Raw genomic sequence first — 22,772 nt, 5'->3', positions numbered from 1 at the left:
ATAAATAATTTGATGGCAAACCTTTAATAGAAAGAATATACAATGTGACGTAAAACCGTTTAGTGTGACATAGAACAGTGCATTTTGATATTTCAGAGTGACTTAAATAAATAAATAAAAACAGTTGAAAAAGGTTTATGACTTTTAGGTGTGTATTACTGATATTCTAAATCAAATTTGTACCGGAATAAATTGTTATATTTTCATTCTCAATCGGAGTGTCGGTTTTCTGCTTTCCAGGATTATCAATCAAACGCCGAGCACAGAGCAAACATGGCGGATGACAAGGTGAGTGCGCTTCAAGTTTCGGCTTTGGCAGTAAATGTATTGAATTCACGTGTTTCGTCAGATGTCACTTATTGTTTCCAATTGTCGACTGAATCCCCCATCTCAGCAGTGATCTTATGACTTAAATTAAGTTACACAGGTTAAATACAGCCAAGCTAAGTTATCACAGCTGACTTCCAAAGTGACATGATAGCAATGTCTCTTATTTTCAGGATCCCTTGAAGCAATTGAAGGATCTAACGCAGCTTAAAAATCAACTTGAGGAGCTTCGATCAAAGGTTGAGGGCGAAATTTCAACAGGAATCCCCCAAGTAAGTATTTTAACCATCAAAACATCACACAAAGACTATCGTAGCATAAAAGTTACTCATTGCCGCTACTGATAAAATAAGAAAAAGAAACATTGATTACAGATTCAGTATATCTACTTCTACATGTTTATAACAAGATTAACCTATCATTTATAGCACATTTGTTTTGTTTTTAGATTGAGGGCCACCATAGTCTCTATATTCATAGCATACACAGAAGTAGTGTACTATTTTATTACTTATAAAGACTACTTGACAGTAAAGTGGAGTGGACAATACCCTCTTTTATTTAGCATCAATACATATTTGTGTTAGATTTTATTAAATGAGCTGTAATTAAAAAAATTCTCTTGTTTGTCATATTTTCTTGCAGGGAGGTTCTGTGCTCGCTTCTCCAGTTCTGAAGGGATTCCTCGCCGGCTATGTGGTGGCCAAACTCCGATCTTCTGCTATTCTGGGAGTGCTGCTGGGGACTATCACGGGCGTGTATGCGGCACAGGCCTATCAAGTGCCCAACATAGAGCGAACAATAAAGGACTTATTCAATAAGGCAAAACAGGGACCAAAGTAATAACTCCCACATGGCTCTACGGCAGAGGACGATGTGCTACAAGACGATAATAACGCTTGTGACGGATCAATCATCTCAAGTGGGCACGATGGAATAACTGGATTTAAACTTAGACTCAAAAGACTGCTTTTTTATATTTAATTTCAGCTTCACCTTTCTCAATTTGGTTTTGCTTTGTGTTGCAAGTATCTGACCTGTATCAAGAACATCAGACCAAAATTTAATCAAAGATTTAGATTTAGAAAGATGGGCTTGTACACATACGTCCATTACGACTATTTTATCAATATTGTATTTGTGTTATGCACTATATAGTATTTAACTTTAAGAGAGATGCATAAAAATAGTATTTATTACAGTTTAGGATGATTGTGATTGAAAATGTGGGGCCTGCTTCCCCAAAACTGCATAACACACAGTGGATCATGAGTTTGAGATGGGGCTGCCTTTTAGCTCTTATGGTCCTTATTTATGGATCTCATGCACCGCTCATTACACTGACCAAAGTTGACGGCGAGGTCCCTTTTAACCCGTCCTCGTGTGTTGTCATGATAGAGTTGGCGAAACTCCTTATTTCCCTTGTTTCTCTCTTTCTAACTGGGAATTTTTCTGCTTTACAATCTCGCCCGCCTTTGGTCATCGTTGCCCCCTACGCCGTCCCTGGGCTACTGTACGCTCTCAACAATAACTTGGTGGTCGTCATGCAAGCCTATATGGATCCAAGCTCCTATCAAGTCCTGAGTAACTTGAAAATTGCTTCCACAGCGCTCCTGTACTGCTTCTGCTTGGGAAAGAGGTTGACATTTAGACAGTGGTTTGCTTTGGGGCTTCTGATGGCGGCGGGGGCTTGCCATAGTTACAGTAATTTAGATTTAAATGAAACTGACGGTGCAAATGAAGGTTTAAAACTCCACATTACCACTTGGGGTCTTTTCCTTGTATTTGTTTACTGCTGTGTGTCAGGGCTGGCAGCGGTCTATACGGAAATGGTGCTAAAAAGACAGAACTTACCTCTCAGTTTGCAAAATATATACCTATATGTATTTGGAGTCGGCCTAAATCTGGTGTCCTCATTTTCCACGAGTGCCACTGGGAGAGGTTTCTTGGGGGGCTACACTATAGTAGTTTGGACCATCATTGCAGGACAGGCAGTAAATGGCCTCTTGATGTCTGTGGTGCTAAAGCATGGAAGTGGGATCACCAGACTCTTTGTAATCTCCTGCTCCATGCTCGTGAATGCACTCATGTCATGGGCTGTGTTAGGACTGCAACTTACTCCCGTTTTCCTGCTTCCTGTGACTATGGTCGGACTGGCCGCCTATCTTTACTACAAATAGCAAAAGACATGCCGCTCTTTTCTTTACCTTTTAATTATGGCCTTTATTTCTTCTTTTTACGAAGCATCGTTTACACAGAATATGCACTGTGACCGAAACAAACTTATACATTGCTTATACATTGTATGCCGGCAAGAATTATGGTTTTAACCTTTCTATTTTGTCAAAGATATGTTGGAGTTGAAATAAATTGTTGAAACTGCTTTGTTTTAGTGCATTTATTGTCACATCTGTTTCACTTTAGGTTCTCCTTGTGTTGCCAGAGTGTCCTTCAACTCTGCCAATGCTGTGAACAAAGTGAATCACGTGAATACATACTACACAGATTGAATCATTGGTTGATTTGATTTAGGATAATTAAAAGGCTGTGACCTCTGCGCAGCTCCTTGTTGTCCGCCTGCAGTTGCTGGTTTTGAGCAGAGAGATGCACCGCGTCCTGAACGGCCTCCAGCAGCACGGTCCGGTATCTCTCCTCGGAAATCCTCCTCTGCTCCTCACACACGTCCCGGAACACTCGGAACACCTAAGCACGAATGGGCCATACAAAAAATAATTATCAGCTGTATAAAAAAAGTTTAGTCCTGACTCTGGCACCAGCAGGAGGCCGGTCCATGTTTAGTCCTGACTCTGGCACCAGCCAGAGTCCTTTGGTTTGACTTGAAACTCAAACCAAAGGACTTGGAATTGAGACTTGGAAAACAATGACTGCTATTAAGTTAAAACTGTCAAAGAGTGCAAACATTTTTGTCATTCCTGGGGCAATAAACAGAATAAAAAAAAATATATATATATCTTCTCATATTATTGAGGACTTAATGTGCTTGAATTCCCCGCAGGAGATAAACCGTTATTTGACAGTATTAATCTTCTACGTTGGTTCCTTTAACTTTGAAAGGACAAAAAGACTAACCTTTTCTTTGCTGTGCCAACACTACTGACTTTATATTGAGTATTATGTGTATTACATTGAGTGTAGTTGCATCCCTAATAGTAACTGTTTTAATATGTCAGTTTTAGACAGAGTCTGTCAGCTACTTCCTTCTCTATCTAAAATTCTAAAATTCTCGGTTCCTCATTTAGAGCGTACCATTATTTGAAAACATATTTGAGCACATCTCCAGTGATCCTCCCACCTGTAGACTCTCCTCTCTCAGCCCGTGCAGCTCAGTCTGGTGTGTGCTGTTGTGTTGGTTGAGGTCTTGTTCAGTTTGCTGGAGCTCTGCACGCAGCGCCTCCACCTGCAGAACCAGGACACGCCGTTCTTTGGTCAACACCAGCAACTCTCTCTGGAGACCCTCTGTCTACAAAATATACACCAACACATTAAAAGCAATAAAGAAATGACAGTAGTACAATTTTACGAGGGCCTCATTTTCCTGATGCAGCATTTATACCATGCACTGAATAATGTTAAACAATAGTGCGTCTCATTATAGTTACCGGGGGCTGCTCCTGTGCCAATTCTCTCTCCATCTTCTCCACCTCCTCCTGAATTAATCTCCCATGATTCTCCTGCAGCTGCCTCCGTTGCCCCTGCGCTTTGTTATAGTCCAGCTGAGACTTGATCATTAAATTGGCAAAATAAATGGCTTTACTGTGGGTTGCCCGCCCATGAGCTCATAAATCTTATTTATGTCTGCAATAGACCACTTGTAAAGTACTGGGTAAGCACATTTTGCAAACAAATATACACAAAGTATGTAGTGGTATATTTGGTCGGGAGCAATAATTGTTGAATGGCACAAACCTGTGTGTAAATGTCATGTTTATCTATAGCAGCGCTGTGTTTGAGTGTCTCTTCTCTTAAAGCGTCTTTGAGTCGGTGGATTCTTTCAACCTGTTCCTGCACCATCTTTGCATCTCCTTTACCATCTGAAACACAGCATTTCCTAAATATGAATAATAAAATGTGTGCAATGTATTGAATTAAGGCGTATTACAAGTACGTTACAGGCTCTGAATTCACACTTTGCAGAAAACTGTAACAGGAAGTGTTTCAGAACATCAAGGTTACAGAGACACTTCACAACACAGAATCATTCATTCAGTAGAGAATCCTTTAAAGATGTTTACTCTCGTTATTGACATGAGAGGGATCTTTCCAAAGCCTCTTGTATTACCATGTATATGTTTGTGCATCTCGTATCTCAGCTGATCTTGTAAGTGTCTCACTGTCTCTGGTACAGTATCTGCACTTAAGCTTGTTCCAGTGGTCGGCCGATGATCCTGCCAATGATACAAAATACTGTTTGTTTGCTTATGTCAAAGATTCAAAAAAATCTAAATGCTACCTCTCTTTTATCTTTTATCCGATTCGACAGCACGCGCCTCCTCTCCCATGACTGACTTTTAACAACCTGTTTGAAAGATTGAACTGTGTTTGATGTAAATTTGTCATGAAATTGACATAAATAATAGATGTTTCCTTCAGACCGTCCCTCACCTGCAGGTCGTGGTTGAACAGGGCCAGCCTGTAAGTGTTCTCAACATCACTTTCCCCCGCCGACATCATATCTGTCCTAAGAGCTGCCATTTTGTCCCGAATCTCCTCCTCAGTTGCCCGTGGACACCAGCGAATGATCATTGGCTTAGTTACCAGAATTTTCACTTTCTGGGCCAAAGTCAAAGCATTCGGGGTCTCATTATCCAAAACACCTACGAGACACAGGGCAGTTTTACACCACTTAAACACATTTCCCATCTAATGTGCAGGGGCTTGTGGGTAATACAAGCTCTTACCTTGAGGATGGAGGCAGCAGAGGAGTGCCGTCCTGCTATTTCCACTTAGGGCGTCTTTTAGGAGGAAAGGCAGAAGCTTGTCCTCAGGTGAGACTTCACTTTGGATCTCGTCCAGTGCTTTCACAAGAGGGCTGACGCTGCACAGCATTACAGCCATTATAACTAAGCACATGTCAGCAAATGATTATCGATGACGGCTACAGTTTTCTGAGTCAGTTTCACTAATTTGGCAATGTTCAAAACCATCTTTTTGTGTTATTTCACGCCATCAAGGAATAATTAGGAACATTAGGGACAATCAATAACAGGTCAGGGAATAGTGAAATTGATTAGTGCCAAATTATGACAGCGAAACTACTGGGTCTAAAACGTCTCTAAAGTGGTTAGTATTTAGCAAAAGTGGTCCAAGGAGGAGGAAGAATTAGTGCCTGATAAATCGGAACGTTGTAAAATAGTCATAGTCCATGTATTTAACCAAACAGAAGCTGTAAATCAGTTCATTTATAAGTTAATAGACGGAAAGGGCTCAATGGCTCTCATACTTTTCACACCAAGTACCACTTTAAAAAATATTTTGCCTCCCGAGTACCACCAGATGTAAACCAGGTCAAAACTTGGCCTAAACCAGTTTTAAAATATGACACAATTTGCTATGCCAGTTCTAAACCAGGACTGACTAAAAGGAGGACACACATTTTGATTAAATTCACTCTGAATTCATAAAATATTTGAACAGCAGAAGAATCCGCATATCACCTGAAGGCGCTTTGAGAACCACTGGTATATGTCATCATGGTGGATGTAATTGATAGTTATGTGTAGCAGACTCACCCTCGGAGGTCTGTCCTGCTGGCTCCCCCCTCCAGGCTGAACAGCTGCAGTCGGCTGCGGCACACTTGGCTCTGGACCCTCCACTCCACAGCCACCGAGAGCAGGGTGCTACATCTAAGACAACTCTCACCATGAGCTCAAACGCAGGTGCAACTCTTAGGGTAACAAATGCACAGTCTTTGGGTACAAATAACCTTTCATTAGTGGTTCGGCATTTTGTACATGCATTCAAAAAATACTGTTATTGCTACAACTGCTACTGTAATTACTAAATCTACTGCATTTTTAAAATTACATCTACTATTGTCTGTGTAGAACATCAGGCAGGTTCCATAGCACAAAAGTAATTGAGTTTTGGCAAAACGTCTTCTATTTTCTTCTATTATTACTAGATTTACTGTTCCTAAACTATTGCTGATGCTACTGCCTCTACAGTTATTAATCTAGAAAAGTGCAGCTCTATTTGTAATCTGTCATCGTGCATACAAATCTGATTGAGTCAAGTGTGTGCTGTGCATTTGAACCTGCTTTTCTTAACCACTGAACCATTGTACGATGCTATTATTACTTTTTCTCCAACTTCTACTACTGTAACAAACTGATGAGATTGTCCAATAATACTCAAGGTCAAGAAAATATTGAGTAAAAGTAGGATCTTTCCACATCGACGCGTGCACACGGCAACACCTTGGCCCAGAGACAAACGACTCGTTCCAGATAGTTATTATAATGAGTCTATTAAAAAGCTATTCACTTTATGGATGGCGTCGGTGTACTCAATGTGACCGGCGTTTAATTGACCTACCTGCAGGACAAGCCTCCTGGACTGGACCTCACTCTGTCTCTGCATGTTTCATACAGATTAAAGGCCTCTTCTGGGGAGCTCACACACATTTCACTCACACCTCCTGCAATTCTGTAGAACAAACACAAGACAGTGGAACTGGCTGAGCGCTTATGATCTACAGATGAGTATCAAGTGTCGGTGCTTGTTATGTTTTCTGGTTAGACCTGACTGACCTTCCAAGAACTGGGTGTGTCACAGGTCTGAGTTTTTCTCGACTGCAGGTTAGTACGTCCACAGCTGTACCGTCAGGGTAGAACTGAGGACAAAGTGAATGCATCGTGTACAATCTTAGTCGTACTGAATAAAATGGAACAACTTTTTGAGTCTTTTAAATGGAAGGACTGACAGATTTACTTCTACATTGGAACCGTATTTGCATAAAGGAAATAGAAACAGAAACCTCTCTAACTTCTCCACTGATGAGCTGTAGCAAACAAGATTATACATTTCTCATTTTGTATTTTGCCGTGGGGTCTAGTAAAGCCGATTCTCAAATTGTCTTTAGTTTGAACTAAAAATTCCCTGATATTTTTTGCGACATTCATGCCACAAACACACTTTTTGGTCTTAAAGCACTATTTGGGACTAGAGATGTAAATGTAACAGTTTAAAATGTTAGTGTAATGATTATTGTGAGAATAAACATTGCAATTTAATGATTATTTGCAATTATTTACTTCGTGACTAAAACAACAACAACAATACAGAATTTTCTTTCCCTCTTGTTTTCTTAACACATTACCGCTCCTCAATATGCGCCCTGCTTTATGAGATCAAACCTTTCTGAATTATTAATTTGACATAAACAGCAGGATAAAAAAGCACTTTACATTTAGGTTTACTTTATTGCAGAAAGACTGAGCAGAAAGGACTTAATTTTGCTCCTAAAACCGTCAGATTTTTTTTAATTGAACTAAAAAAAAAAACATAATTTAGTTCAAAAACACTTTTCTATAGACTGAATTAGAAAACAACACTATCTTGACATCCTTATTTGGGAGCATATTAATGTAACACATTACCGGTACATTAGAGGCTCAAAACGACTAAATTAAGCATTTCAATAATCCGACTTCAAAAAAGCACAAACCTGAATGAATGACAAGGCGATAAAAGAATCAGCTTTTTCTTGTGCGTTACCATTTAGCAGATTGATCAAAATCTAAAGTAGAAAACAACATTGAAAGTGAGTATTAACCAGGAGTGTTGCAGCCTTAAAACATGTCTCCAGCTCTCCACCTGTCTGATGACATTCTGGTCTATGAGGGCACTGGTCCTCTCTGCGGACGCCCCGTGAAACAACACCGCTCCATTATAACCTTTAAGCACAGACTGGACCAGAGGCTGCAGGAAGTGAGAATAAATTCCCTATAAAAATCAAGTCGAAAGCTCAGAACCATCGAAAGGTCATTTTGGTGAAGCAAAAAAAAAAGTGCCACCTACTTTTATATCATCACCAGTCACCACCAGGTCAAATGAGAATGACTTTGTGCTCTGGTGGACCAACAAAGCATAGTTACAAACACAAATAACACAATAGACTTAGAAAATAGCCTTTTCTAACCTCATCTTTTCCAGTCAGAAGGTCCACTCCATGTCCATCCTGTGTAATAACCACACAAGTGTTTTTCTCTGTGGGCGCACGAGTGACATTTTGAAAAATGTCAGTACCTCCAGTGTCTGCAAATGTGATATTTTCCTTTTTTACCTGGGAGTGATGTGAGAAAAACCCCCACACGAACGTTTTCAGCCTCCTCAAGCACCTAGAAAATCCATTATATAATCCAGAAACAGCCCCAAAAATACAGTTTGATGGTAAATGTCACTTACAGGGGATTTCATGTCCATTTCGTCGAGGCTCTAGTCCACAAAGCGACTGGGTCAACTGGATTTTATTACATTCAGATCAATTATGAATGAGCGTGACTTTCACTGATCAAGGTAGAATTACATCAGTGGAAATACATTTAATTCACGTGACAATCAACTACAAATATTTTAAGTGTGTCTTAAGTTGTGATTAATGACGTGCTACGAACCCTAAACACCTTTAGTTTTGAATAGGTGAATAGAGAAACTAGTCAACAACAAATTAAACTATTATTAAATAAAGTAGTCTAAATGAGAAAAATACAACAAATCAACTGCTAATGGAAATTATTGATTTTATTTCATAATGTAATACGCTGTAAGTTTAAAAGATGTGGTAAGATATTAGTAAGAGTACATTAGAAAAACAACACTATCTTGTGTGTCCCAATCAACAAACTACTGTGTTAAGGTTGAGTATATTATTCAATTTGGTGAGCCACTGCTTATTATATTCAGATAACTTTTTAAATTCAAAAGGAAAAATAACCCAGTTTCCATCATACAGTATTACGCAAATAATTTACAGTATCTGCAAAAAAACTGCAAACCAACACCCTTAAAATCAATGCATTGGAAGACAATTAGGTGAAAGATTGATGATTGTTTCTTTGGTAACAGACTGGGGTAAGCGTAACTCCTCTGTTTTACTTGTTGCCAGCATCTGGAAAAGAAAAATAACAATGAACAACAATAAATTATTAAAAATACTTTGTAAAGCTCTGTATTAACCTGGTTTGGGAGAAGGAGTCATCTGAGCCATTTGGAAGATCAGCCAGTGACGCATCCACGACTCAAAGCTCTGTGACGTACATGTTTAAGACAAATTAGACACTTTTAAAGACAAATTAGCCAAATAAGTCCTAATAACGAATAATGAACGTTCACCTTCCAGTCGGTCTCACTGACTTTCAGCTTCAGGTTCTGGAGGTTGTCCAGGAAAGACCCGTTCATTTCAGGAAGCTCGCCGTCCTGTTTGGGAGGATGAACATTTACCGTGAGCAGATGCACGGACAGTTGAAGGAAACGTAGCTTTCAGGTCTTAAACATACCTTGAGGAGCCCCTGCAGCTGCTTCTCCAAACTCAGAGGAGCCACATCCGTCTGCATCAGGGGGACATATGACACCGTACATGTAAACGTAATGTGCTTCTATGCTTGGCGATGGTCCGGAGAACTTACCGTGGGTGGTGGGGCTGTTGGGGTGCTTTTGATGGACACGTCATCCTCGGAAAAGTCCAGAAGAGGCATGCTAGCAACGGGCATCACCATCTTCTGCGGCATCACTGAAAAGATTAAGTTATTGACATGTTAAGTGTTGTTTTATATTTACCAAACAAACACACAAACAAACAGAAAGAGACCAGTGAGTGAAAATTCCACATGAAAGAAGAAATAGAGTGGCCCAAAGAATAAACCAAAAAAAAAATAAAACAGCCAGTTTGGTCCAGTGTACGACCAATTTTGTCCTCATTCGAATTCAAAGTAAGAGTCAAAGTTATTTCAGTCTAGTCCCAGCTATTGTCGCCAGTTTCCTTGCTTTTTTTATTTTATTGCAGGCAAAAGTGTATTCAAATTACATTTCAGAACAATTAATTTCCCTTTCATAATTGTGTTTTCAAATGAAGACATGTTCTGAGTGGAGCATGTCAGCTTTAGTGTTTTTTAAATATGAATGGCTCTTTACCTCTGCGCTGGACCATCTGCCTCTCCATCTTCTGGTTGTTCATCTGCAGCCCCTGGATCTGCTGCCTCTGGTCAAACACCAAGTATGCGGTGAAGACCTGAGCGGACACCAGCAGACAGACCAGGGTGGTGATGCCTGCGATCTTCAGAGCACGGCTGTTTGAGCCTCTGTTCAAACACACAAAAGGAGAGATTATGATCGTGTTTTCTATTTTATCTGAGCAATAATAACACATGATTGAATGAGGAAGCATTTCTATGGGCGATAAGTTTAATGTCTGTACTTAATTATACAGACAACAAAGATTGTATTAGGCAACCCTTTTAACTTCATTCAGGCCATAAAAATAGAACTATTATCACATACATAAATAACCTGAAGTAGTGGAGCCTAAAAAAGTATGGTAAATAATTATTTGCCTTTAATCATTTAAAGCCAATAGCAAAACAGAGCATCACTTGTTGTCAGGCAGAGGCCAAACTTCTTGTTACCCAAAGTTGGATTCAGTTGCAACTCTAACCAATCAAACTAATCCAACTCAAACAGGCCTTTTTTGTTGATCACAAGCAGATATTCGTCTACATTTGTCAGGAAAGGAAAAATAAAATAAAATAAATAAACATGGTAATACAGTCCAAATGATGCATGCCAATAGCCTACATGTACCTAAAAATATTTCCCGTGTCTGAATATTATCTAGCAAAACACAAATGAGTTGAGTTGGAGTAAAACAGGTTGGTACCGTTTTGTCCTCACCCTTGGGGTCCAGTGGGCTCCACCAGGACTTGTTCACTGCCCGCGCGACCCTCGGCCAGGGGCGCATCTTCAGACACGTACTCCATGAAGTTTTCAGTAAAGCAAAGTCACTCTGTGTAACATGCACACTTTGGTTTTTACTTAATAATCTGATCACTGAGAAGGTGGTTCTTTAGTACTGGATGGAGGGAAGTCCCTGTTACTTTTATCTGGTGCGGCTCTGATTGGTCGATTTATGATGCGTCACTTGTTGCCATGAGGCAGAAAACTGAAAGAAGCGCAGTTGAGAGACTGTGTCAAGACATATGAGGGTCAAAGAGATTTTTATTAATACCCAAAAAGTTTATGGAATATCATAATGTCACATCATGGGGTCACACAGGTGGATGAAGGAGGGCTAGTCAATTTCTTATAATAAATAAATAAATAAAAAATAAAGAGACTGGGGAACAGAAAGAAATGAAAGTAGTTATGTTTGCAGTATAAGTGCATAAAAACTATAAAGAGCAAGTTATTAAAACGACGACACTGAATAAGTGTCCAGTGTATTTTGGTGAAACCTGGGCATAGAGATGTTTACAGTCTAAGAGCCTACACTGGCCTACTGCATGTTCCTAGTTCTTCTAAATCTCAGAACACTTTTTACTTCAATGCAGTTTTCATGCTGACAGTCACAGACATCTCAAACGCAGTAACGTAAAAGTACCGGTAACCATTATAAGATGAAAATAAACTTATAAATAAAAAATACTTTGCGCTATTGCTATGCCATTAAAGAGTCTGTAATGACAAGAAAAATGCACAAAGTGGCTTTTTTAGTTATTTCTGTGATATAAAATGTACAGAGTGTTGGCTGGATCTGTCTCTTATGTTCAGAATATTTAATACAAGTGTCTCAAAAGTGTTTGCACAGTTATAAATTAACAGGCCATTATCCCTTGTACTTCGGTGACCACAGCAACCCAAAACAAATGTGAACGGTGGAATAAAGGAACATTCAACATGCTGGGAAGAACTTTATTTCTAAAGCAGCATTATCAAGAGCAAGACAATTTAGAATAACAAAACAATTTAAGAATAACAAAACCATATACGGTATGAGATTTATATTATTAATAGGCCTATATATTATAATATAAGTATTGCACTGAGAACCGCAGCCGTAACAGATCCTGTAATAAAATCAAACTAACAAAAAAATAGAATAATAATTTCTTCATGAAGAAAACAGTCGCCCAGCACACAGGACCTTTCAGCTTTATTTGTAATCTGGAAAAACAGATTTTTTTAATTGAAAGTATAAACATCATGGTTGGAGAAATGATTTGTAAAACTTACCAAAGAGGTCTGCCATCATCTGAACATCAGGTGTGGTGCTGCCGGCACTCAAGACTAAAATGAAGAGAAAATGTTAGTTTCTGCCTTCACTTTTGCAGAGCATTTGGTTCAAATTGGTGTCTTACATTGGTCACAGTTGGGGCGGCCGTAGGTGTGGGAGCCCTGGATGAGAGTGCCGCTCTGGTCCACACACCAGCACCGTCGTGTGGAGGGCCGGCACTGCATGGACCTGTAGTTGCCCTGCTCATCGCACTGAGGCCTGTAGGCGCCCAACATCCCTCTGACATCGGCAGCAGCTTCCGTCTGGCACTTGGTCATGGCTAAAACATAAAACAATGAGTTGAGGGGACTTTAGGCTGGAAATTTGACAGGACTAAGTGGTAATAAAGAAACCTGGGTTCGGTGTGGAAGCCTTCTGGGCCGTCTGGAAGATCAAACAGTGACGTAGCCAAGATTCAAAGCTCTGGAATAGTATACATATGTTTTCAGAATAATTACTTTGCAACTAGTTCAACAAAATATGGTTTGGTTACATTCCAGGTGGTCTCATTGATCTGCTGCTTCAGGTCCTGCAGGTTTGCCAGGAACGACTTGTTGAAATGAGGAAGCTCAAAATCCTAAACAAAAGAGCAACAGTGATAATGAAGAATGTATTTGACTATTTTTTTTGACGTAGAGAAAGGCCATGTTAGATGTATAGAAACAAACACAATACTACAAACCTTCATGAACTCCTGGAGCTGTTCCTTCACACTGGGAGGAGTCTTGTTCAGCTGTACCTAACCATGAGAGGGGTTAGAAAATGTTTTTTTCTGTTAAGTAATCCAAGATGGTGGCACTTAAACAACCTTTGGCGATGCTTTTGGTGTTGCTGGACTTGGTGATTCTTCATCATCAAAACTGTCCAGCAGGGGCAAGCTGCGGATGGGCATTGCCATCTTCTCTGGAGCCACTGTACAGAAAAGCAAAATTAAATCAAAGGAATGAAGCAGATTTTTCTAGGACAGAAGATACTGCGTGTTTACCTTGAACGCGTCTCTCCATCTGCCTCAGCATCTTCTGGTTGTTCATCTGCAGCCCCTGGATCTGCTGCCTCTGGTCAAACACCAAGTATGCGGTGAAGACCTGAGCGGACACCAGCAGACAGACCAGGGTGGTGATGCCCGCAATCTTCAGAGCACGGCTGTTTGAGCCTCTGTTCAAACACACAAAAGGAGTGATTATGAGAGGCATTTGAGGAGCAGGTGAAGCCCGGTACAATGCAGCTGTAAACTTTATTAAGAAAGAGGAAACATGTCACCTTGATTTTAATGGACCTACACTTGCTCGTTGCTTTACTGCCCCTTGAAGAACAACTGTGAGGCTCTTGGGCAGAATCTAATCTTCCTTTTCTCAGATCCAAACTCAAAAGCAATGGAGAACTGTTGATTTATTGCATCTTTACTTTTGTTATTTCAACCTTGCATTTGTTGCACTCAAGTCTATTTTTTTCCTCTTAATAACAACATATCATGTCCTCTGAGATTGTGTGAAGCTATTTAGATTTTCTAAGTTGTAGTAGTATTAAAAACAATTCAAATCTCTATTTAACCTAACGTATAAATTAAATGTTTCATCATTTTCTATTTTTAGCTAAATCAGTTTTCAACCAATAGGAAGACACCGTCATTAGTCGCCAGGCAGAAGTGAAATAAAAAGTTGACATGTGATGCCCAACAACATTCCACATCATGGTTTCTTTTTACAAAACTAAAAGCTGTAGGTCTAAATTTTGATAAGCTAATCAAAGACTATATTCAGGGATGTTGTCTAATTAACTATAAATGTCTTATTGAAGAGCAAAGAATAAAGTTACAACCTATTTGATACAGGCTTATGAGCCATGTTAACAATAATAACTCTTTCCCTCATGTTTGCTCACCCGGTTGCTCCATTAGGCTGGATCAGGACTTGTTGGCTTTCTGAGCGGCTTTCTGCGGCCAGAGGTGCATCTTCAGAGGCGTGCTCCATTCTATTGGTGTCGCACTTGTTCACTGGACTGTCTTCACAAACTGTGTTCACAAACTGCGGAACTGCTTAAGTTGTGAGAACAAGGAAGAAACGCATTCCAGGTTTAGGTGCGCAGGAAAGTCCCTTAAGTTACACTCTGATAGGCCAATTTATTAAGCAGTCATATGTTGCTAGTCAGATGATTGAACATGTTTAGCCTGTCAGTGACAATAAAAGTCTCTGTTTAATCTAGAATAATAATTATCCTATTGAAAAGGAATACAAACAAATGACAATCATGTACTGAAAAATACAGTGGTGTTTTATTTGCAAATTAAAAAGCACCAACAATATTAGTTACACTGTAAAAATTATTGACAACAATTACAAATCTTTACCATACAGTCGGGGAGATTAGTACCATTGATGTCGTTATGGATTATCACTTAATACTTTAAATGGAAAGACTCAGTACCTTAGTCTGTACAGTAGTTGGCAGTGAGAAGACATAAAAGACAATCTTAGCAAAACTCCCCTGTACAACACTCCCAACCTTTTGTACAGCACGGACATTTCACACTACGGGAATGAGCAGATGGACAGAGAAAACCCAAAGACATTCAATAATTTAGGTCTACCAAGAGTCGCTTTTATGTACATTTCAAACTCCCAAAATGAATGGACCAACATGTGCATTTTTTGTCTCAACATTGTACAAAACTATTGCAATTAAGAGCAGCTTTTATCATCTAATCTTGACATCTAGTTGCAGTGGTAAAGTCTTCAATGACAACCAAAATGTTCTGGGTCTTCTCACTGGGTCTAGCAACTTTCTCTCACTCTCCTAAAACTCCCCAATAAAGAGATGGCAAAAAAATGATCTCAACTTTCAACAAAAATGTGAAAATTGAAACGTTTTGTACACTCTGTGAATGCTTTCGGACCAGAGTGCAGAATTAATACAGTAGTTAGCTTATAATGTTCTTCACAGACTGTTGTAGAGTGTGTGTGCTTTCCTGTAAATGCGGTATTGTACATCGTAATGTCAACGTCTGACTTCCTTACAAATTGTGCTTACGTCATGTATCCAACTGTTCCTGCTTAGGCCAACGAAGTGGTCATGAAAATGACTTAAGATGAGGCCCGAGCAGCTGAATAATAATCAAATAAAAAAACCTAAAAAGTAACCTGTAATTGAGCTACAATGTTTTAAACTGGTACATTCTACAACATTCCAATACAGACAGCATTAAATAATTAAAACAATCTCAGGGCGAAGGAGAACAAAATAATAATAAAAAAAAAAAAAATACAAAAATAAGAACCCTCATAATAGGCGTCCATATTATGATGAAGATTCTGTCCTGGCACTTGTAAATGTGATAACTAGATTGTACCAAGGCCAATCAAGTAAGGCTTCAACCGCAGTCGAAACTCAGGTTGTCTCGTTCTTGCGTACAAATATTTCTCAAAGGCATTTTCGAACAATGTCTCTCATCCATGCAGTCTTGGTGAAGTCTTTATTTCACTGGTGTTCCGCTTGGTACGAGGCTGCGTCCGTCTCCGTCACGTTTCTATATATTTCATATTATAAAGGAAGCAAATGCCTATTGGATACGTTTCCTCAAACAACAAGGTCCAGTTTTCCCAAAGGGACCCACGATGCAGGCCAGTGCAAGCACATCCATGATCCTTATCCTTCGTCATCCGCACGTGTTGAGTGTGATACATCAGTCCTGCAGATTCGAGGGGTTAAGTAGTGGTTTTATTTGTGGAGTTGAGCTCTCCGCTGCCGTCATGCTACCTCGTGTGGACCAACTCTTCTCTGAGCCAACTGGGCAGCGGCTGACCCATTCTGTACAGGAGCTTGGAAAGTTCAATGTTGTGATCCCGATAATAGTCCCTGAGGAAAGCCTGGGACTGAGGAGAAGAAAGAAAAGGGTTGTATGAGGGAAAGGTAGTTATAAATTTAACGCACATGTTTTAATAAACCCATTTTACCTGGGGGTCCATGTCGGAGTACTTTCGGCCTTTGCTTTTCCCCAGACACTTGGTTTTCCCTCCTTCGAGCAGCTGACACCAGAACCCTTTCTTGGGATCAAACCTGCACATTGTGAGAAGTAGTATATATATAGTAAGATTTATTAGGAGACTTATAATAAAATAAAAAATAGCTGTAAGTTGATACTTACGCTAAGATTTTATGATAATTTATGATATTGGTCAGGCTCAGAAACTTTTGGATTTTGTCCATGATAGAAGCAGGTTCAGTTTTGAGCATCTGCCCATCCAAGACCAGCAGCTGGACACAGAAACAAACAAAGCGTATTTTTTGTAAAAAAAAAAAAAAAAAAATACTATAAATTGATAAACTAAACTATATAAAAAAAAGAAAGCTGTATCTCTGCAGAAGTGTTTTATTTACCCAGTTAGCTAGTTGATCGTTGTAATCTTATTTTGATCATGTTATCTAAACTACCAGAATATGGCAAAAATAATAAACCGTTTCTTATTTTCAACACTTCTAGAAGCATTCAGACACCCCATTTCAACCTTTATTTGGTGAAAAAATATATTTCTAAAATCTGAAACACTGTGACCAATTAGTCAACTACTAAAATCGTTTTTAATTGCAGTCTTATTAACTAGTCCTTCTGAACACACCTGACTGGAGTGATAGTAGTTGAGCCAGCGCTCCATGTGTACGGCGTACCACCCTGGAACCAGGCAGCGGTTCTGCAGGACCCTCAGTCGGATGGGAGCATCGTGTCCCGCAGTGATGACTTCATTAAAGGAGTATTTCAGTGCAACTGGGTCGTCATGTGCTCTTTGGTGCTGCAGCAGAAACAGGACACCACATTCAACCTATGTTTTCATAGAGCTCTTGAGTATAAAGTATAAATTAAACAATATTCAAAGATTACAGAGCCCAAGTCCTCTCAGGTGCGGCATAACTAGGTTTTATGAGAAATAAAGAATAAAAAATATTTTTTTAAACACACGTGTTTCTATTACATAAAAGACAGAAGTACAACACTGGCAGGTGAAATCCCACCTCAACACCAGACTGCATTAAAAAAGTTACTTGCGTTGCAGAGAACTCTAAAGTTTCTCAAATGCAATTAAAAATAGAAAGAATAGGCTGAATAATATTCTTGACTTGTCTCCATTCCCCACAAGTCGACACAAATACATTTGAATGACTTGTTCAGAAATAACAGTTGTGGGTGGTGTAAAATCTTACACCTCAGGAGAGAACGGGGCATTTTCTGAGTGTGTGTGTGACTCAGAACGGACCTGATACCAGGAGTACGCTCTGTCGGCCGGGTTGATGAGGATCGTGATTATCTTGGCTTTGGGCAGAAGCGCTGCAGCCCTTTGAGCAGCCACTTCAGAGTCAAAGTAGTTGGCACTCTTCTCAAAATAGTAGTCAGAGCTGGTGTTGGATGGGAGGGGGAAGTACTCCATATACCTGGGAAACAGTAGAAATACAAAAGTGTTTTATAAAGCTCAGGATGGTTTCATTTACCAAGAATGTAGCAGCATGTTGTGTGGGTGTTTACTCGTGATACAACTTGGCCATCAACATGCTATAAAAAGACAAGGAAATATAACCACTCTGATATTATCTAGCCAACTTCCATGTATAAAATATGTGTCTGCCAACTCAGTTTAGTTTTCACTGGGATTTGTTTTGAGTTGTGCTGGCGTAAAGCCTTTTAAAACACAATGCACATATTTACATATTTGAAGATGCTCCATAAGATGAATGTAATTTGTTTGCTTTAATGTAGTAATCATGTTTCCTACCAGTCAATGCCTCTGTGGTAGTTGTGCCCATTGAAGAACTGGATCTCCTCAAACGTCTCCTTGCTGGGGTAGTTACTGGTCAGATCAGGATGCATGCCAAGAAACAGGTACAGTGCTGTTGTTCCTGTGTGAACACAAACAGACATGAAAATAATGAGAAATACAGAAGGCCTCACGTGTTTATAGAAATCAGATGACCAAATAAAGTCAAGGATGTGGAGAAGATAATGAATTGTTTTATCCTGTAGGGGGCACAGAAGGACTTTGTCTGACCTGTCTTCTGAGGGCCGATGACGAGCAGTTTAGGGAAGCGGTCACATGTTTTCTCTTTGGACCAGATGTCCTTGTGCCTTTTGTCCTCACAAGGATCCTGTAGCCACAAAAGATAAACAATCCCTTGTTTATTCGACAGCAAACAGAGATCATCTATACAACAGAATAGTGCTGCAGCAGCCAGGAAAAGGGACAGGCTCAAATATTTGAACCTTTCAAATCTGCAACATCAAGTGCAACATCATCCCACTGCATCGATTAAACAAACAAAAGGGCCTTGCATTCATTTAGGAAAACTCAGCAACATCCCCCAAATGGCCAATACATCATCATTTTATAATCACATCATTGATTATACATAGATATTGCACTAAAGTGGTGCAACTCTAAACTCCTTTCTGTGAGAACTAATTACATCCATATTTATTTATATAATAATAAATTGCATTGCTTGATGGGTACAGCCCGTTATTCCTTTGCGGCACTTGGTCTCAACAGTTGCTCTGGAGAAAACTAATACAAGCCAGAACAGTATTTTGCTTACGGACACATCACCATGATATGCTTTTATCACAGATAGAGGAAGAATATTTATCGGAAAATGGATAAGATTACAATTGTTGTTTTGGAGATGTAAAATTTGAATATTGAGTATATCACTTATATCTAGTGTAATCTCCCAAACAAGAGTATGAAGTGAGTACGGTATTTCTGGCCTTTTGTGGTTAAAGTTATGGTCCATTCACCTTTTGATACTTGAACCTCAACAAGACATTTACAAGCACATTTTAGCACATTCCTGATGCATTGTTGAAAGTATCATCTGATATCTTAGTCTACATTATGTAAAAACAGGTCGAGATATTCATTTAGGTAAATATCGCCCATCCCAAATTGGGGATTAAACTGCAAATGTTCAGAATAATGGGCGTGCATCTCCGATCAAATACACATAAATGCACTGCCAACAGATACAATTGTTATCAACTGACCTGCCAAAGTGGATCTCTCTCCGATGGGAACAGGCTGAAATACTTCTGAGCCAGTTGAATGGGTGGAAGTGTTTGCATCTTCAGGTTGGTCCATGTGTTCACGAACGTCACCAGGCTTTTAAAGGTGTAGAGGCCGAGGCGGTCGTTTCCATAGTTTGATAAATGGGTCATAAATATACTTATCTGTAAAAATAGATAAAATATAATATTGTTAATTGATTTGAGATAGTTGTTAGACAAGAAACAGACAATATGATTAAAGTCTGATTGAAACAAGATAAAGGATATAATTTAATAATAATATTTAATCAAAGCAATCTGCATGGTGTCTGTTGATAGTAACTGAAGACTTTGGCCTAAAGGATTGTTCATGGAGATTGTGCATGCAAAGAAAATTAGTGATAACCTTTACAAAGTAGAAACTCTAAAAAGAGGTTTCTTTCAACTTTCAACTTGACTCACAGGATTGAGCAGAACTGTCTGGAAGAGCTCGCCTCCGTTGATGAGTTTATCCAGTTCGTTGGGGCTGCCGGGGTAGTCTTTATAGAAAATGGTGTGCGTGAAAAGACCACACGTCTGTCTGGGAAGCACCTGTGACATCACCAAACAGAAAGAGCAATGAAAAAGGTGAAAATATATCACACACAGACACAAAGAGGCCCCGAACAAATGAACTTCACCAAATAAACAGCGGCCGTCCACCGAGACAAGAGCAGTCATTACTCCAGGCAGTTACCCCACACATTGTTTGTTTTCAATAACATTCATTTTATGCAGCTCATCTAGGCAAAGCAAACCTTTTATTCACTCAGAGTCTATATGGAAATTCATGGAAATGCATTTACAGTTTGGTGTGTCTGGGGAACTGAATATCAATCATCACAAAACAGTGGAGACTGTCCATTCAAACGGCGCTATCTCAAGGACGGGACCGGAGCGCTGAGACCACACAGACGGCCTGAATGCCAAGACTACAAAAGGACTGGACTGAGGCAGCAGTTGTTTGCTATCAGCGCTGAAGGTCAACTGTGGTGAGAAACAGATAAGATTTTCCCTTTTCTTTAAGCCTTTTCAATGAAATCCATTTCATTTTGCCCTTATATCTAATATTATTCTTTAGCTGCTGGTGCCGTGTAGCCAGCTGAAGCCTGGCTTTTAGGTGTTGACATTTGAGCGACTGGTTGTTTGTGGACATTTGATGCACTGCTGTGAGCCGTGTCAGTCTTGGTTATGTTGTGAGGGCTTGTTCAACAGACAGTGGAACAAGTCCCTCATGTAAGACAAGCTTACTTAGGGTATTATCTCCTGCGCCATTGTGGATACACAGGCGCCTACAAGACTTATAATGGTTGCTATTGGGTTGCGTTAGTATTAGCATTATTAAATATGTTTTTGAGCACGAAAAAGAGAGATAATGCCATAATGGATTCAATTGATATAATAGTCTAATAAGTGGGCACATTCACACGGCCAGTAAAAATCTGATAAGTAGAATGATCTGATAGCTCAGATTTTTTGGTGTGTGTTTACAAACGCAAAAGAAATCGGATCAGCAAAACACTTTGTGACATGTATTAGTTAATCAATAGATTTTAGAGCAACTAATGCATTTTGAACCCAAAGTACAATGGATTTGAAAATAACTTTCAATCTTTAACATTTTCTCTTTCGCTTTTCTTTTTTTGCATTTTGTCCCTTGTCAAATCCAGCTTAAGTGTGAACAATCAGAAAGAATCACATCAAACCAAACTGTTAATGATAATGATCAAATTCAGTATTTCCCACAAGTCTATGGTGGTAGACATGAATAAATACACAACTTGTTAGTAAAAATGACAGTTTGTATCAATCCTTTTTTGAAGATTTTTTTCAGTTTCTTCAAAAAACGTACAGCAATACAAAGACAACAAGTGTATGATTACACTCTTTATATTGCTGTACATTCTTAGTCTTTTGACGAAACTGATTAAACTGCAGGGGTGTACACTTGGCCTTACACTGATGCCGCTGTGGATGAAGCCCCGTCTGAAGCGCGCAGGTTTCAAATGCGGATACTCCTCGGTGCTGGTCACTTTAATGCTCCAGACCTTCTTCCAGGCGTCGTACAGCTGCAGGTGCACTGGGTACACGCCGGAGTGATGGGGGGCCACAGCGTAACCCATGTTTGTAGGGATCCCATGCTCCTGTGAACACAACGATGAATGTGGTCAGCTTTCAAGAGGCCTGTAGGTATAAGTACAAAGATTACATTTTTGCATTTGTGTGGTTAGGCGTATTGTAAGAAGACTATCAATTGACCAGGGACAGTCAAGATATTCCCTTTGGTGCTTTCTACTTTTGTTTAAGGTTAATAGTTCTAGTAGAAAATGTATGATTTACAGAAAACCAACACATGGCTAATGCTGCTGTTGTGTTTACCAATATAAAAAAATTAACATGCCTCAGAAATCAAATTAAATAGATAAAGTAAATTGGACTAGGCAAAAACAGCTGGAGTGAAAATCTTGCAGCAAATTAGGTCAAGAGACAAGACCGCATTCTAATAAGAAGTGCAATAACATGGTACAATTTTCATTTTTAACATAGTATAAAAAATACACAGTATAATCACTGAGCATTTTATAGAAGGCATACTAAATAAATAGAATTGTAGCCTTGATTAGGTCTACCGTATACAAACCATTAGTAATTTGAAGTGTTGTTTATTTGGTCACGGACTTTGACAACTGCACCGTTCTCACAGGCAATGTGTAGGTGGGCTTGAGTCTGCCCCTTGACCCTGTGACTCACCATGGCAAATTTCTTATTAAGCAGCATCTGTTCGGCCAGAACAGACTGATTGTGGAAGAGATGGGGCTGCATGTGGCTCCACATGTGAGGAAACCACCAGAACTCCTTCACGAACGACAGCAGCAGGTCGTCTCCGAGGTCCTCCTCATCAGAGCCTGAGATTGGACACACACATAGCAGTCAGACCAACAAGAGAGGAAATTACTCAGATAAAACTGTGGACAGTGACAAAGCAGTGCCAAGGGTGAAATATGGTCAGTGATGAAAAATGGAGGAAATGAAGTTCAAGTTCAATTTTCTGTGTGAAGAATGGGACGAGAGGAAGGAGCTGAAGCATCGAGTTAT

General features: G+C 39.6%; 6 protein-coding genes across 6 annotated transcripts in view; 2 read left to right on the top strand and 4 right to left on the bottom strand.

The window, feature by feature from the left end:
* The first annotated feature begins 184 nt into the window (after positions 1–184).
* Positions 185–1,296, top strand: LOC140354445 (SLC35A4 upstream open reading frame protein-like). The gene is made up of 3 exons (XM_072439486.1): positions 185–288; positions 501–599; positions 973–1,296. The coding sequence occupies exons 1-3, from the start codon at positions 274–276 to the stop codon at positions 1,168–1,170; spliced, it is 312 nt and encodes a 103-aa protein (XP_072295587.1). The 5' UTR covers positions 185–273; the 3' UTR covers positions 1,171–1,296.
* Positions 1,297–1,341: 45 nt separating this feature from the next.
* On the top strand, positions 1,342–2,711 carry LOC140354429 (probable UDP-sugar transporter protein SLC35A4). Its single transcript, XM_072439446.1, has one exon. It carries the CDS (start codon positions 1,536–1,538, stop codon positions 2,505–2,507), a length of 972 nt encoding a protein of 323 aa, XP_072295547.1. The 5' UTR covers positions 1,342–1,535; the 3' UTR covers positions 2,508–2,711.
* Positions 2,525–8,999, bottom strand: golga6l9 (golgin A6 family like 9). The gene is made up of 17 exons (XM_072439419.1): positions 8,633–8,999; positions 8,489–8,556; positions 8,368–8,418; positions 8,164–8,292; positions 8,015–8,086; positions 7,098–7,180; positions 6,883–6,993; positions 6,078–6,191; positions 5,247–5,383; positions 4,951–5,162; positions 4,799–4,864; positions 4,628–4,733; positions 4,255–4,379; positions 3,948–4,067; positions 3,641–3,808; positions 2,880–3,030; positions 2,525–2,793 (listed from the first exon to the last, which is right to left on the bottom strand). The coding sequence occupies exons 7-17, from the start codon at positions 6,969–6,971 to the stop codon at positions 2,732–2,734; spliced, it is 1,350 nt and encodes a 449-aa protein (XP_072295520.1). The 5' UTR covers positions 6,972–6,993; positions 7,098–7,180; positions 8,015–8,086; positions 8,164–8,292; positions 8,368–8,418; positions 8,489–8,556; positions 8,633–8,999; the 3' UTR covers positions 2,525–2,731.
* A 76-nt stretch (positions 9,000–9,075) lies between these two features.
* On the bottom strand, positions 9,076–11,441 carry LOC140354439 (H-2 class II histocompatibility antigen gamma chain-like). Its single transcript, XM_072439471.1, has 7 exons — positions 11,236–11,441; positions 10,480–10,646; positions 9,975–10,078; positions 9,846–9,896; positions 9,682–9,765; positions 9,526–9,595; positions 9,076–9,457 (listed from the first exon to the last, which is right to left on the bottom strand). Exons 1-7 carry the CDS (start codon positions 11,319–11,321, stop codon positions 9,441–9,443), a joined length of 579 nt encoding a protein of 192 aa, XP_072295572.1. The 5' UTR covers positions 11,322–11,441; the 3' UTR covers positions 9,076–9,440.
* Positions 11,442–12,312: 871 nt separating this feature from the next.
* Positions 12,313–14,648, bottom strand: LOC140354434 (H-2 class II histocompatibility antigen gamma chain-like). Its single transcript, XM_072439458.1, has 9 exons — positions 14,495–14,648; positions 13,599–13,768; positions 13,422–13,525; positions 13,296–13,352; positions 13,107–13,190; positions 12,967–13,036; positions 12,699–12,893; positions 12,574–12,627; positions 12,313–12,504 (listed from the first exon to the last, which is right to left on the bottom strand). Exons 1-9 carry the CDS (start codon positions 14,581–14,583, stop codon positions 12,494–12,496), a joined length of 834 nt encoding a protein of 277 aa, XP_072295559.1. The 5' UTR covers positions 14,584–14,648; the 3' UTR covers positions 12,313–12,493.
* A 215-nt stretch (positions 14,649–14,863) lies between these two features.
* ndst1b (N-deacetylase/N-sulfotransferase (heparan glucosaminyl) 1b) overlaps positions 14,864–22,772 on the bottom strand; it is a 45,839-nt gene continuing 37,930 nt past the window's right edge. The window contains exons 5-15 of the mRNA XM_072439368.1: positions 22,428–22,582; positions 21,635–21,820; positions 20,100–20,228; positions 19,638–19,820; positions 18,646–18,742; positions 18,373–18,496; positions 17,860–18,034; positions 17,227–17,397; positions 16,755–16,864; positions 16,564–16,666; positions 14,864–16,482 (exon numbers count right to left, since the gene is read on the bottom strand). Coding sequence (XP_072295469.1) covers positions 16,363–16,482; positions 16,564–16,666; positions 16,755–16,864; positions 17,227–17,397; positions 17,860–18,034; positions 18,373–18,496; positions 18,646–18,742; positions 19,638–19,820; positions 20,100–20,228; positions 21,635–21,820; positions 22,428–22,582 — 1,553 coding nt within the window. The 3' untranslated portion in view covers positions 14,864–16,362. The remainder of the gene's footprint in view (positions 16,483–16,563; positions 16,667–16,754; positions 16,865–17,226; positions 17,398–17,859; positions 18,035–18,372; positions 18,497–18,645; positions 18,743–19,637; positions 19,821–20,099; positions 20,229–21,634; positions 21,821–22,427; positions 22,583–22,772) is intronic.

This window comes from Eucyclogobius newberryi, unplaced genomic scaffold (genome assembly GCF_026437365.1).
Source record: "Eucyclogobius newberryi isolate DKJ021-1_F unplaced genomic scaffold, fEucNew1.0.hap1 SCAF_11, whole genome shotgun sequence".
In the NCBI taxonomy this organism is placed as follows: domain Eukaryota; kingdom Metazoa; phylum Chordata; class Actinopteri; order Gobiiformes; family Gobiidae; genus Eucyclogobius; species Eucyclogobius newberryi.
Note: the sequence above shows the minus strand (reverse complement) of the source record. Positions and strands in the feature narration are given on the sequence as shown.